Here is a 16,123-nt window from a genome sequence, read left to right on the forward strand (position 1 = left end):
TAAATAATCTCACTTTTAGTTTTTTAAAATAAATTATAAATTCTTAATTTTTTTATTACCACATTTAATATAAAAGTTATTAAAAATTATATATATTTTGAAAAACACGAAGGATGTTCTTTGCTCATGTACGTCCAGTAAATGCAAATGCATGTTACTCTTAAGGATAGTTATAACGCAGCCAACATTGAAGTTACCCTAGCGCAAATACCCAGAATCCTTTAACAATTACCGTCCTATTAGTCTCTGCAGCACTGTGTATAAGATTGAAGTTATCATAGCACAGTGTTGAAAGGTTGCCAATATGTGAGTATACACAGTACACACATATATACACAGAGGACGGGGAGGAAATCTCAGCGGCAGCTTGATGCATTTGGGGGCTTAAGATAAAAATTGATTATCTTTTTTCATATGTATATTTATTATTAATTAACATGAGTTCGTAGAATTTTTATAAAAAAAAAAAGTTTATATACACAAAAATTTGACAAAACTTTTTACATTTGTTGATATGACAGATTGATAGTAGTGAGTAAAAGAATGATGTTAGTAGTGAATCTAATTGAAAACTAATATAAGTTTACTAACTCAACTATTGTGAAAAACGTTGTGAATTTTTTTGTGGATTGCTTTCTTTCTTTTCTTTTTTCTTTTAGAAGTGCTACATTCACAATGTTTTTCATAACAAATTTTAGATGTTAAGTTACTTCTTGTTTCTATTTAAACCTACCACTAAAATTATTTTTTTGCTATCAATAACAACCCTTAACAATCTGCTATTTATAATTTTTTTTTGTAAAAATGTTGTGAACATAACATTTCTTTATCTATTTTATTTATTTTTCATTTGATAAAAAAATATCATTTTATTTATTTATTAATATTTCAACTTAATTAATACCATTGGTTAAAATTTAGGGACATTTGTTTTAATGGGGACCTTAGGCGGCCGCATCACTATTGAGCCGGCACCCGAAATCTAAAAGCCTAAACAGACCCCTTTTCGATGATCCAAACCTTAACCAAATCACTGTTTCGAAATCACTGGAGTGAAATGCAGCTGTCATAAATGTCTATCAGAGTGAATTCAGCGAAAAAAGAATGTCTGTCAGTGTGACGACAATTTACACATACATACATACATACACACACATATATATATATATATATATATATATATATATGAACAATCCACTTATATATATATATGAACAATCCACTTCAAAGGTAACTGATCTATGACTATATAGGACAAAATGCAAACACAGCAAACAAAAGTTTAACGGTGTGTTGATCTATGACTATATTGGATGGGACTCGAAAAGGTAACTGATGTGTTATTCTATTCATTCTCATAATGCAAAAGTGGTTTTTTTATCTAGATAATGATATATAATAAATTAAGGCTTGAAAAAAAAGGATATATAATAAAGATGCCAAGCAAAAATCATACAAAGGCACTGATAATAATTAATTATAAGTTTAATATTCAAATTAATTTCTGTAATACAGGAGATAGAGCTTCAAATTTTTGGAAAGCTCCCAAACAGTAACAAAAGAACAGTTCTCCAAGCAACAAAAAAAATTACTGATTTTTCACACCCTCTTGCAAACATTCACTTCACTTATGTTTCAGTACAACAAAGAAATAATAGAGTAGTGATTATCATACATTCAATGGTGTACAATGGCTATACACATTAACACTATTTATATTTTATTGTGAAAATCATTTAAAAATTGTGAATACGCACCTAATTCTAAATATAATAAATACGGAGTTTACAATAATATTAAGTATATATGTAACAAAATTCTTCCAACAGCATGATGAATTAAGTGTAGATTTTTGGTGCCTATATATAACAATTTCCATAATGAAATGATCACAAAGTGGCATCATTATATCTAAATTTTAGTCAACCCTAAACTTCACTTAAACAACGGCTAATACTTCACAATAATGTCAATTAGTAAGGCTGAGTGCAGTTTGTTTCAAAATTAATGTATGTAGGTTGTCGTTGGGTGTCTTCTGAATTTTGATTCGCTAATTTTTAATGTCAAGACCTAGTTGACAATTAAGGGTAATAAAATACATAGCCATTGGTTTCCATATATGTTGGGCATCTTTTGATTCCATTGGTTTACTTCCCATAAATATGTTATCCATTCTCTGTACTCCATACCCTACTACCTTTTTGAGCCAACACCAAAGGATGGAAAGATAGCAAGTGCTCTCTCTCTCTCTCTCTTAAGGCAATTGTTTTCTCTTTAAAACTTCCTTGTACTTGTATAATTAATGAATGCATAATAGTTTTTTACGGCAGCTTTTTTTTTTCTTTTTGGTCAAGGACAAAAACAATGAAAACATTTTCAAAATTTTAATTCCTTTCTACACACACACACACACACACACACACACACATATATATATATATATATAGCCCTCACCAATGTCACCATTTCTCAACAAGTGAAGCATTGGGGTTAGTGTGTTCAGGCCAGGACTTCTAAAAAAGAACTTAAACAATTTACTAATGCCCAAGTGAAAGAAAAGAATGCATATATATATATATATATATATATCTATCATCTTGATTGGCGGTGGACCCTTTTTTTTTTTTTTTTTTTTCTTTTCCGAAAGCGGTTTACATAGTGGTGGCTCCACATGCAAGCCAGGATTGGACCACCCTGACTTGCAATATAAATATATATATATATACTTGCCAAAATATAATTATATGGTAAATTAATTTATTGTGACCAACCTAATAAAAATGTTGAATATTTTGACTTGAGAATTACAAAAATAAGAGTAATGATACTACATTCACAACATTTTCACAATAATTTCACAATAAATCCAAGTAAGCTGTTACTGATTCTAATTTGGGCCTAATACTGATATTATTTTTTACTCACCAATAATAGCTTTTTGCATAAAATTTATTGTAAAAATGTTATGGACGTAGCATTAGTCCAAAATTAATTCTGCCCCCAAACATAATCCTTAATCCATTTTTAAAAAAAGCATAAATAACAAAATACCAATATTAGGTCAAATAACAACAAACATAAATCTAACAAAAACAAGACAAGATCAAACAACAACAAGCTAGTGAACAAAATATTCAACAAAAAGTCTATTATAAAACCAAAAGATAAAAAATTTAGCTCAATGAACCTATTTAATAAAAATAATCTCTAATTTGATTTTTCTTTAAAAAATAGTACCAAGAAAAATATTGTTGTTATGAGTTCTCCTTGATGGTGACAACAATTATACCCTTTTTTGGTTTGTAATCGCAATAATTTTTGCTCTTCTTAGTGACACAACTCGCAGAAGTTATCATTTTATTAAATTTTGTACAATTCAAATATCTTAATGACCACCATAAAATAAATTCCTAGAGCCACCACTGGCCAGGTTTACAACTAGCTAAAATAATAGAAACTCACATATCTTTTGTTCTTGTTGTTATATATCTCTCTAACTTAAAAAAAAAAAGTGTTTTCCTCTCTCTCTCTCTCACAAAGATTCTCTTGACAACCAAGCACCATAAAATTAATCTTTCTCTCTTACTCTAACTTATTTTCAAGGGTCACATTTAAAGTAAATAGATTTATTTTATTTTTCATCATATTATTATGCTTTAAAGTGTATATGTCTCTGTTTGTAAAGTTTGAAGTTATTGGATGATTTTATTGTCAAGTGAAGTTGCATTAGTGCCTTAATAAATTATGTTCATCCCGATTGGCAATTAACCTTTTTTTTTTAGAAAGTGGTCTACAACTAGCTAAAAATATTGAAACTCACGTATCTTTTTGTTGTTATCTCTCTCTCTCTCTCTCTCTCTCTCTCTCTCTCAAAGATTCTCTTGACAACCAAGCACCATCAAATTAATCTCTCTTTCTCTTACTCTAACTTATTCTCACGGGTACCACCACACACCCTTAATGCGATAGTCACTCTACAAGTATAAGTGTTTGTGGAGTGTGGGGGGCAAGGGTCGAGGTTCAAGTCTCTAGGAGAGAGCTTCACACACAGATACACTTAGATTAGGCTAAAGTAGAATTTCTATCTTGTATAAAAAATAAAAAAAAACTTATTCTCATAGGTCACATTTAAAGTAAATATTTTTATTTTGTTATATATATTACTTTAAAGTGTATCAATCTTTTTTTTTGAAGCTACTGGATGATTTTATTGTTAAGTGAAGTTACATTAGTGTCTTAATAAATCATGTTTTGTATCAAAAAAAAAAATCATGCTTTATTATCCTATATTATAAAATTGATATTGTTCTAGTTATATATTATAATTATATATCAAATACGCATGGTGTTTCTTTGATTTGTAAATATTTTTTAATTGTGAATGTCCTAGTTAAAATTATAGATTTTGTTCTGAAACAAGTTTGAAGAAAAAAGATAGAGAAGAATATAAAAAAATAAATGAATCTCAAAAAGAATCTCTTAATAAATTTTTTACTAGCAATAAAAAAATATATATCAAAAAACTTAATTAGTAATGTGGTTTAAAAAAACGCATTATTTGATTATTAAATTGTTTGAATTGAAATTGATTATATTAGGCCTTTATTATTTCATTTTTAAATAATTAGTTTCTTAATTTAATAGATGTTTTGGATAGCATTAATCATGATGCAATTATGAAATAATTTCAAAATATAAAAATCTTGGGTCTGGCAATATATATGTGATATATATTTTGGGATTTTTTTTTTTTTTTAGAGAGTTCCAACCTATGGCATCCGCTCCTAATTATAGCTTTCTATCATTAGACCAAGACACCAATCAGTTTTTGGTGTAGACGGAAATTGAACCCCAAATCTTTTATTCAACTATTAGAGACTTTACCAGTTGAGTTAACTGAAACCCACGATATATATTTTGGGATTAGTTAAATTACAATTGTGACACCTTATAATTACTTATATATCCAAGATCCTGAGATTTAACACACACCCACACAACACATATAAAATAGTTAATCCAATCAAATCCACATAATTTGAGATATTTCAATCTTCTCTACTTAAATTTCTGACATCCTCATCATGGACCCATGTTGTGTTACAGTGCCCCTTTGAGCTACATAGAGTTACTTCTAATATCATTTGTTATGATCCAAGAAAATCACTAGCGACATTTACACTTATACCCCAAGAAGACTAGTCAAGTTATAATTAGAGTTCCTTAAAATCATTTATATACTTAGCATTCACCTAATAAACATTTAATATAAGACTCAACACTCCCGTACAACACGCACTAATAATACAATCCAATCTAACCAAATCCACACAATTTAACCAAAAGCCCATCAAACAAAGGATGGTAAGTGTTACCGACATCATAATGATAAGGTCTATGATATTAACCAATACTATCTTTTGTTAATATATGAATATATAAAATCTTTTTTTTTTTCCTTTAAAACATTATTTCTTTGGCATTTGAGTGGTACCACTCTAGCTAGTCAGAGTGCTAATCAAAAGGAATTCATTGGAAGGAATTTTTTTTTTTTAGGGCATTGGAAGGGAATTTAGAAAGCCTTTAAAAAGGGAAAATTTGTGACATCTTATTGTCAAGTAAGTATGCCACTAATGATAACTTTAGAGAAAGTAGTTTATGAAAAAGGAAGACACTAACGGGATTCCCTAATGATACTAATTTATGAAAAATTTAGAAACTTTTTATGAAAAAAAAAACAATTAACTAACTTTCTTTTCAATTTTTATATTTTTCATTAAAATAATATTAAAATTTTTTTTAAGCTGTTAAAATAGTCAATTAATAAATTTTTCTAAAAATGCCAATTAACAGGACCCAAAAAATGAAAAGATAAAAATAAAAAAATAACTCTTTTTTTATTGTACAAAAGCAGAGTAATGTTTATCATAATATTCCGAATTGGGAAAGGCTGCCTTGAAGTACATACATCCCACCAAATAGTCGAGGAAAAATGGAGGAAAGGAGTGGTGAAGAAAATGGGTCGGTAGTGGTTTTGCTAGTGCTTTCTCTCATCACATTTTATTTGTGGTTCCAAATTTTATTTATTTATTCCAAGGTGATGCATCAAGTGAAATATACGGACCATAGGTTCTACAATCTATTCCCCCATGATATTGTCAGGGGCTACTAGGAAATTGGGGTGGAAAGTTTTTTTTTTTTAGAGGATAATCGTACATTTGATGATAATGTTGATAATTAAACTCAGATTGCGTAAAACTGAGTCTAAAGTTCTAATCTAGAATACGTGCGCAACATAAAATTGAGATAGTTTAGAGCTTATAAGGTATTTTAAACTTTATTTATTGATTGATAAATGGATGGTTTCATTTACAACAAAAATCAATAACTTAAATAAATGATAAGATAGTTGTAACAAATTCTTATTTACATGATGATGTGCCAAAATTTGAACCAATTTTTTTTATAAATAATCAGGAATTTAAGTACTCTAAGTAAAGCTATAATCTTAACTTTAAAGAATCCCGATCCTTCAATGTAAATTTGCAAAATTAATCTTCTTTTCCTCATATTTTTAATATGGGGACAACTATTATGAACAGTGTGATCTCTGATTTTCTTTTGTGATAATTTGATCACTGATTATAGAACAAAACTGTTTGGATATTTGTTTTCTTGGTATCTTGAACTTAGAACTTCAACTTCCACCTTATTTTTTTATTGAGAGAGGAAGTATTATTCAAGTTAAAGCTCATTTGCAAACTGTTTTTAATTTTTTCCAAAATAACGTCTACATTCAAACTCAATCCCAAACTAGAATATAATTCTTTTATATTTTTCTTCTCATCAGTTCTTGATTTTTTGAGTTATGTTAGATTGGAGATAAATCGAATACATTCTCAACCTCCTAATCTATGTCCAATGCTAGACTGACTGACAGGCACACAAAATTAATGGTGAACTAAGTTGGCTCCTTTTATGAATTTTCCACTAGTTCAGTCTCACACATGGAATATTGAATGATGCACAGAGCCAATATTCGAAAAGAAACTCATGTGGGAAATGGCCCATGAAACATAAAATGAGTAAGAGAAGTAGAGAACTCGACATAGAGTGTGACAGAAATTAAAATACAAGGGAACCATTTTGTCGGACCACATTGCCATTGCTTTATGTTCTAATGTGAAGAAATATATTGCATAGCTTCTCCTTTTTCTTTTTCTTTTTTTAATTAGTTTTTTCCAAGTTTGCCGTTAGGGGAACACTATAGCTCATTTAACACTATATTTAATTGTCTGGATGAAAGATGTGACACCGGTCATTTTCTATGTTCATTAGGCCGAACTCAAAAAAAAAAAAAAAAAAAATTGCAGCATTTTGACATAAGGATGTATGGGCACAAAGAGGTTATACACGTAACAATGCCATCCATTGATGTCCCTCGTTTTCTCAGGCTTTACCTGATCAGAAGCTTAAAGTCATTGAAAACTTCTTTTTTTTATACCCTTTATGCTTCTCACTTTTTTTTGGAATATTAAAGTATACTTAGGCTCGTAAAGTTGATGTGAAATCCTTGGTGAGCTCTTTTAAGGATGAAAGTCCTTAATGAAGGTTGCTTATTATAATTGTGTATTTGATTTGGAATATTATGAGTCCTGCGACAAGTTGAGGTTTTTAGTCTTATTGTGGTTGAAACTGATAAAGAAAGGCCCAGTTAAAAATAAGTCAAAATGGGCTCAAAATGCTATTTTTTAGAGGCCTAAAAACTCAAAACTTAGAATAATAATTTATAAAAGCCCAGCCCACATAACCAAACAAACCGCACCAAGCCGCTAAAATTAACTGCACCTTGTGTAGACCGATTCTTACCTTTCAAAAATGAGGTGCGGTCAAGCATAAGGTGAAACCGCACCCTAAAGGCGTGGTGCAAAAAACCTCTAAAAAACCGACTAAACTGAACCGTACACACCCCTACTTACACACCCAAATAACTTTAAGCAGTAGACATATCATAAATAAACTCATATTTAAGCAAAATTAGCCAAAAGACTCTTACTCTTCTCTTCTATATTTGTGTCAAAAGACTCAAAACCTTTCCTTTTTTAAATATTAAATATTGCAAATGGGATTGTCTATAACATATTTAATCTTCAATACTCTACATGGAGCACCTCCTCATTAATTTGTTAAACACAGATAAAAGAGAAAACTTAATTAATATTCATATGATAAAACACAACATCAAAAGGTATTTGTAGAGAAAATCTAGCAAATCCTAACTCTAGTCATATTAGAACCAGTCTCTCTCACAAGCAGCATGGTCGATACCATACCGGTACCGGCTGTACCGGCCGGTACATACCGTACCGGCCAGTGCACCGATACCGATACACTTCTATTTTGTACCGAAAAAAATACCGACCGTACCGGCCATATTGGCCAATTTCGGGCAATACCGGCTGGTACCAGGTGTACCAGCCGGTACAAAAAAAAAATTTTTTTTTTTTTTTAGTTTTGTAATTTTTGAATTTTGTAAAGGCATAATGGTAACTTATTTATATTAAATTATTAGTATTATTTATTTTCTTAGTATGCAATGAACAACTAAGCTTTCTATTTTTTATATTGTGTTTTTTTTTTTCCTTTTAATTGATACTAAAGTCTAAAACTATAAATAATTTGTTTTGAATTGAGGTAATGTTTTATGATAAATTTTTATATTTACTATAATATAAGTGAAATATTATATGCTTATAAACATGGTTCTAGAGATTTTGGTGTGTGTATATAATATATATATATATATAAAATAGCAGTAAACTCGAAACAATACACCGGTATCCGAAATATATCGTACCGGTGGCCAAACCGGTACAACTTCCGGTACGGTATTGACTTCTTTGCTTACAAGTGCAGCTTTACAAAGGCTTGGGTTTTATAATATTTGGATCCAAACACATTTAACATTGGGCCCATAGTAGATCCAACACATACTATATACAAATCGACCTTCCTGTATTTTCATACATATATCCCTCATTCAAAAAGATGCTTCTTAGACTGTGTTGTTAATTTCTAATGTCAACTGATCAGTTGGGAGCTTAATTTCACCATCACCTTTATATCTGTACAACTTAGCACAAACCAAGAAGAACCCAAAATTGAAGACCCCTGCAACAATCATGTAATAAAAGTAATCTAGTTTCCCTTTGTTAAGATCCTGTGACAACCAATCTCTAGTTGGAGCTCTTGCAGTGATCCTGTTAACTATGGAAATTAAAAACGCACCTAGATAGCTTGAGAAAGCCTGGCCACAAAAGAATATTGATCCAGAGTAAGGCTTACTGGACTGAGTGAGGCTTTTTGTGCCATTGGCCAAGTTGAGTTTTTCTATAAGGAATTCCCAGAGAACATGAGGCGCATTGCTGGATCAATATTCTTTTGTGGCCAGGCTTTCTCAAGCTATCTAAGTGCGTTTCTAATTTCCATAGTTAACAGGATCACTGCAAGAGCTCCGACTGGAGATTGGTTGTCACAGGATCTTAAGGAAACTAGATTACTTTTATTACATGATTGCTGCTTTAGGGGTCTTCAATTTTGGGTTCTTCTTGGTTTGTGCTAAGTGGTACAGATATAAAGGTGATGGTGAAATTATGCTCCCAACTGATCAATTGACCTTGGAAATTAACAACGCAGTCTGAGAAGCATCTTTTTGAATGAGGGATATATGTATGAAAATATAGGAAGGTCGATTTGTATATAGTATGTGTTGGATCTACTATGGTCGATTTGTATATAGCAGTGTCTATTGCATCTTGATTTTCCACTTGGAATGCTCGAGCTGCCATCAGAACAACAGTATGTGTCTACTCCCCTTGCAAAGATCTATCCAAATAAAATTTTGGAACAGGAATTATATTTAAGGAAGTCAGGAATACATCCATGAACAGCACAAACCATTAACCAACCTCTATGAGATTCTTGTCAACTGTAAGCTTGTTCAGTGTCAGAGTCCCAGTTTTGTCACTGCAAAGTACATCCATCCATGCCATTTCTTCAATTGCTGTCATTCTTTTAGTGATAGCTCCCTGCAATATTCATTAAATAATAACCCATATATCCCATTAAGCATTGAACCAATAGAAAAGTTCATGCAATAAAACTGCAACACCTAGTATAACCAACCTGTTGAGATAAGTGATGGGACCCAATTGCCATTGTCACCGATAAAACTGTGGCATGGCAATGGGAATTCCTCCAATAAGAAGCACCAGCAGATTGTCAATTCCTGTTCCGGTGTTGAATTGGGTACATAACAATGACCTCAACAATCATCCCCACAGCAATTGAACATATACAGAAATTCCCAATTGCAGTCAAGACCTATTAAGCAAGTGCAAATAGAATTTTCTCAACAAAGATACAAATAGGAAAAACTAATCTGATTGCGGCAGGTAAAAAATAAGTACTGCAGGTTTTAAAAAAAAAACATGTTTAATTGATTGCAAGTAACAAAGATAGTTATCTGTCATATTGTGTGTGGCAAAAGCAAATATTTATCCGTATAAGATTATAGTCACAAGAGTTGAAAACAAACCAGGAATTAAAATGAATTTTTTGAGGCAGTTACTAGTATGATTCAGGAAGAAGCTTAATAATGATAACCGAGAAACAATTAAAAGGGATTAGAGAATAATTAAAGTATATATGTTATTCCCATATGTGATCATGTGCATCACTTTCTATGTAAGATATTACTCTTATGGTAATCTCCACCAATCCCCTCCAATTTATTCAACTTGATTCCCCTTCCTTCATTAGCTTGTTATTTCTTCTGCCTATCAAATTCTTATTATCCTTCGGGTAGCTATTGTTTAGAGTAAAGGAATTCACTTGCATTTGCATCTATTTACCTTTTGAAAGTGTCCCACTTGATTTGTGGAATCCACAAGGTGAGCAGCCTTGCCAAAGAAGGTATGAACTCCAGTAGCAATGACCACCGCCTCAATCTCACCTTGTTTGCACATGGAACCTGAATAAACACTATCGCCAGGACCTTTCGTCACAGGAAGTGACTCCCCCGTAATTGCAGACTGAAAAGTCAAATATTAAACATAAGTCAGACAGCTCCACTTAGCCAATCTGCACAAAATATTGAAGGTTGAAAAATTACCTGATCAATTTTCAAGGGATCATCATCAAGAAGGCGAGAATCTGCAGGAATAATGTCCCCAAGCTTAACAATAATTATATCACCAGGAACAAGAATAGCTGCATCCTTTTCAATGCACCTCCCTTCTCTAAGGACCTGAAAAAAGAGACCAGAAGTGCATCAATTACCAAGATTATCAAACTCATAGCTCAAATTTACATCACAACAAATGGCAACAAGTTGCAAGAAGAAAGCCAAAATCATATTGTTAAGGAAAGGCAAAGACTTTTCCAACAAATACCTTAGCTTTGGGTGCAAGTCGAGCCATTAGAGCAGCAGCAGAATTTCCGGCATTGTTCTCCTCTATAAAACTTATAGTTGAATTCCCAACAAAATCTTGCCAATCAGGTGGTTTTCCCTGCAAAATATGCAGTCAGTATAAAGTTCCCCATAGTTAAAATCTCTTGAAATACAAATAATCAGAAAGGGAAATTAAGTGCTTCTTTAGGTGACAAAGTGCAGGTAAGAAGTAGAAAAAAAAATCAACATCATTATTCCTTTTCTGAGACCTGAGAAAATAAACCTTAAACCAACTGAACCTATACAAGCAATTTACTGCAAATCTTCTTGTTTTCATTTTTGAGAAACCACAGGAACATCAACATAAGCATGGAAAGTATATTTCTTTTTTCCTTTCCTTGACTCTCTAAGCAACAACAACCATTAAAAAAAAGTACCCCACAATAAAGAGGTTTGAAAAGAGAGAGCACTCACTCCTCCATTGGCAAGCGCTACGGCCATAATAGCTGCAGCTTCCATAACCCATGAGAGAGGGTTCCACATAAATCCTAAGAACTTCAAAAACTTACTTTCCTGTAAAAAGCAAAGAATTGTCAAATATAACCAAAAGGCCAAAGTAAATAAAAGAAGAAGAAGAAGAATAAGAAAAAAAAGTAGAGAAAGAGAGCTGGAGAAAGAAAGATAGAGTTCTGGAATCAAGTGGAATATCTCATACCGGTGTGTAAACCGGAATGGGAATACCCTCCATTCCACCTCGGATTAAATTTCGCCCCATTTCGGCCCGTTCCGGGCGTTCCGGTCAATTCCGGCCAATTTCGGCCGAAATTCATTTTCCGGCCGGTATGATTTTGGCTTCTTATTTTCCCTTCCTGAACTTGATCAGCGTCCTGTAGCTCCTAGTCTCTCTATCATCTCTCACTATCTGACCCTCTCAACTGTGACAGAGAAGTTGAAAATAAAATTGAAGAGCAAGGTGAACTGATGAAGCAAAAATGGCGTGACTTGTGAAAAAAAAAAAAAAAAAGAAAGAAGAGATGAAGAAGATGAGAATGAGTGGAGAAAGGAGCTTGGACGTGAAATGATGAAGAGAGCTGAAAGACTAGCCATTTGCATTAGTAGGTTATACTGTTATAGTGTACTAGTCACGTGGGTGGGTTGGGAAATGAGAAAAAGTAGATAGTAGGCAGCTTCTTGGAAGGAGCCAAAATGTGAGTTTTATTTAAAAATGGCATTTGTTATTGTGTGTCCTTACAGTATCCACATCAGTTTTTTCATTTTACGCATCTACTTTTACACTAAAAATTTACTTTTTTTATTTTACAAAACACCCACATCAGTTTATCTATCCTACCATTTTTTTTAATTAAATAATCAATTTTCTTCTATTTTTTATTATTTCCCCAATTACCCCGGATATAATACGCACGCTCTCTCTCTCCCTACTCATTTCTGATTTTTGCTTTCTCTCTCTCTCTCCCTCTCCCTCTCGATCAACTCTCCCTCTCCGATCACGAGCTTTGATAAACTCTCCCTCTCTGATCACGAGCTCTGATAAACTCTCCCTCTCCGATCACCAGCTCTGATAAACTCTCCCTCTTCGATCACTAGCTCAGATCAACTCTCCCTCTCCGATCACGATCCGCGAGCTCCGATCAGCGATCCGCGAGCTCCGATCAGCGATCCGCAAGCTCCGATCCTCGATCCGCAAGCTCCGATCCTCGATCCGCGAGCTCTGATCCACGGCAAGATCCACGAGCTCCGATCCAGTCAAACACCGATCTGTGTTTGTGTATCTCTGTGTTTTTTTTTTTTTGAGCAAAGTGTATTTCTGTGTTAATTCTCTGAGTTGATTTGTCTGTGTGGATGTGTTTGTGTGTGGGTGTGTTTGTGTTTGTGTGCATCTGAGGAAAAAGAAAAAGATGATGAGAGAATTGAGTTTGTTGAGCACGGATCAGAGAGAGAAAAAGATGATGAGAGAATTGAGTTTGTTGAGCACAGATCAGAGAGAGAAAAAAATGAGCGAACAAGAAAATGATAAAATATTGTATAAACGAGCTACAATAGCCGTGTGTATTTACACGGTTACTGTAGCTCGTGGATGGTTTTGCAAGATTTTACACAGTTTTAGCCCCACTGATGTAGGTGATTTTTTGACTAAATTGTGTAAAATGAATAATTTTTTGTATTATAGAAGATTATACAAGAACTAATGTAGATCCTCTTAAGGCACACGGTTATACCAATGATTTTGTTAAAGTTTTGCATAGGGAGTTGAAATAAGCTGACCAAGTAGCAGTTTAGCCACACAAAAAAAAAAAAAAAGAAGCTGACCAAGGAGTACTTTTCCACTCTTCTTACACCAGTCGGATTTAAGCAAAAAGAAAAAACAATATTGTCCTCTCATTTTTTTAACAAGTCGGATCTAACCAAATAAAATGACAAAAATGCTCTTTTTGCAATTTCCCTCCATTTCCTATTTCATCTCCCACCAATACTCACTTTACCAATATTTACTTTTTCTTCTCCTCCACTTTACCAATATCATAGAAAAAACTAAAAGAAGAGTTCAATGTTTAGCAAAAATACAAGTAAGAAAGAAGAGTTCAATGAATGATCCTAGAATGTCTACAAGAATATAGTATTCAAAGAATTATAAATAAGGTACATATATTTCTTTTGTTTTTAATTTATTTTTCAAATATATTGAAATATGATGTTAATATTTATTTATCATTTTTGTTAAATTATTGTAGAATCAATGGATGAGAATTTTGTTGCAAATGAAATTCATCAATTAGTTCCAATGAGTTGTTTTGACTTAAATGAATTACCTCAAGAAGGTATACTCTTTTATTCTATTTTATTTTATTTATAGTTTATATTTCATTTATAATTGAATATGATGTTGATTTTTTTTTTTTATCCTTGTTACAACATAGAACAAATGAATGATATTGTAATTGCAAGTGAGATTTATCAAAGTGTTTCAAGGAATTGTGTTGACTTAAATGAGCTTCCAAATTATGGAGAAAACAATGACATTTGTGGGGAGGAATTAGTGGTTTGGAATGAATATCCAATGGAAGAAATAGGAGTTATTGAAGAAAATGAAGATATTAATTCAATAGAAAATGAGTTTGAACCTTTTGTTGGTCAATGTTTTCTTAGTGAAGAAGAGGCTTTCATTTTCTATAAAAATTATGCAAATCGATATGGTTTTACAATTCGAAAAGGCCGTTTTGTCACAAAAAATGGAGAAAATATAAGACGCAATTTCTTTTGTCACCAAGAAGGTAGACAACAATTAAAAACAGTGGATTCATCTAAGGAGCAACAAAATAAGATATCTACAAGATGTGGATGCAAAGCTCATCTAAGAATTACATTGCGAAAGTCATTTAACATTTTTCCACGAGAATGGCATGTCACTAAGTTTGTTATAGATCACAATCATGAATTGTTGTCCCCTTCGAAAGTGAGGTTTCTTCCGGCCAATCGAGTTATCACTAAAAAAGATAAAGATCGCATTCTCTTATTGAAAAAGGGTGGACTTTCAGTTAGGCAAATAATACGTGTTATGGAGCTTAAGAAAGGTGTGAAGCATGGAGATCTTCCATTTTTTAAAAGAGAATGGTATTGAATTTGTGTTGCAATATTATGAAGAAAATAAACTAGTCAAAAGCACTTGGTCTTATGGGATGGTGAGATGGCTAGTTGTAGTTGCAAGAATTTTGAATTTTGGGGTATACTTTGTCGTCACACACTTAGTGTATTCATTCACAAAGATTGTTACTGAATTCCATCTTTGTATCTTCCACCACGTTGGTGTCGCGAAACATCATTAGGTGAAAAGAATTGATAGTGTTGAGTGATGAAAATTTAGTGGACAAGGAAAATATGGTTGATGCTAATGCTAATGATGCTATTGATGGAGATTGTTTTGTTCGTTGTCCTCCGCTCTCAAAGACGAAAGGTTGTCCAAAGCAAAAAAGAATGAAAGGTGGAAGAGAATTGGGAAAGCAAAAGAGAACTTGCGGGTTTTGTAAGCATGTTGGCCATAACATCTCTACATGTCCGGAGAAGGAGAAGGAAAACTCGACTTTCTCAAATGGTGCAAAGAAAATGAAAAATTGTACTTCAATAGATATGGGATTGAACCCAATATTTCATTTGAAATGTTAGGTCTTTTGCTTAAAAAATCACCAATATGATATTTGTCAACTTTTTATTTTTGTCGGTGTTATATTATCATTTTGACAATATTATGCCAATGAATATCATGCATTCTTGAAAAAATAGAAAAATTTTGCCATAGAAATAATATTGTTTCACTAAAATTGATATTCATTGTTTACATCAGTAGCCTCTTCATTTATACTTTTCCACTAAGTGTCACAAAATAATATTACATGTGTTTAGTTTGTCTAATAAAATAATGTCACGTGACAGAATAAAAATAACGTGAATAATAGACCCAATTAATACTTATAATAAATTTTGCTTCAAAAAAAAATACTTATAATAAATTTTACAATTTTCACAAATACTTATAATAAATTTCATTATAGTTAAAATAATTAATTGTGATATAAGTTCTTAAATAATTTCACAAATACTTATAAAACGTTGCATTGATAGCATTATTTAATATTAAACTTAGATAATTGTTTG

The 16,123-nt window shown here is 32.1% G+C and overlaps 2 protein-coding genes across 2 annotated transcripts; one reads left to right on the forward strand and one right to left on the reverse strand.

Annotated features, from left to right (window-relative positions):
- Positions 1–8,612: 8,612 nt before the first annotated feature.
- On the reverse strand, positions 8,613–12,497 carry LOC142613028 (plasma membrane ATPase 1-like). The gene is made up of 8 exons (XM_075785206.1): positions 12,168–12,497; positions 11,927–12,025; positions 11,454–11,570; positions 11,174–11,308; positions 10,914–11,093; positions 10,186–10,383; positions 9,969–10,088; positions 8,613–9,885 (listed from the first exon to the last, which is right to left on the reverse strand). Exons 1-6 carry the CDS (start codon positions 12,225–12,227, stop codon positions 10,282–10,284), a joined length of 693 nt encoding a protein of 230 aa, XP_075641321.1. The 5' UTR covers positions 12,228–12,497; the 3' UTR covers positions 8,613–9,885; positions 9,969–10,088; positions 10,186–10,281.
- Positions 12,498–14,396: 1,899 nt separating this feature from the next.
- On the forward strand, positions 14,397–15,092 carry LOC142611966 (protein FAR1-RELATED SEQUENCE 11-like). The gene has a single exon (XM_075784109.1). The coding sequence runs from the start codon at positions 14,397–14,399 to the stop codon at positions 15,090–15,092; it is 696 nt and encodes a 231-aa protein (XP_075640224.1).
- Positions 15,093–16,123: the final 1,031 nt, after the last annotated feature.

This window comes from Castanea sativa, chromosome 10 (genome assembly GCF_040712315.1).
Source record: "Castanea sativa cultivar Marrone di Chiusa Pesio chromosome 10, ASM4071231v1".
In the NCBI taxonomy this organism is placed as follows: Eukaryota; Viridiplantae; Streptophyta; class Magnoliopsida; order Fagales; family Fagaceae; genus Castanea; species Castanea sativa.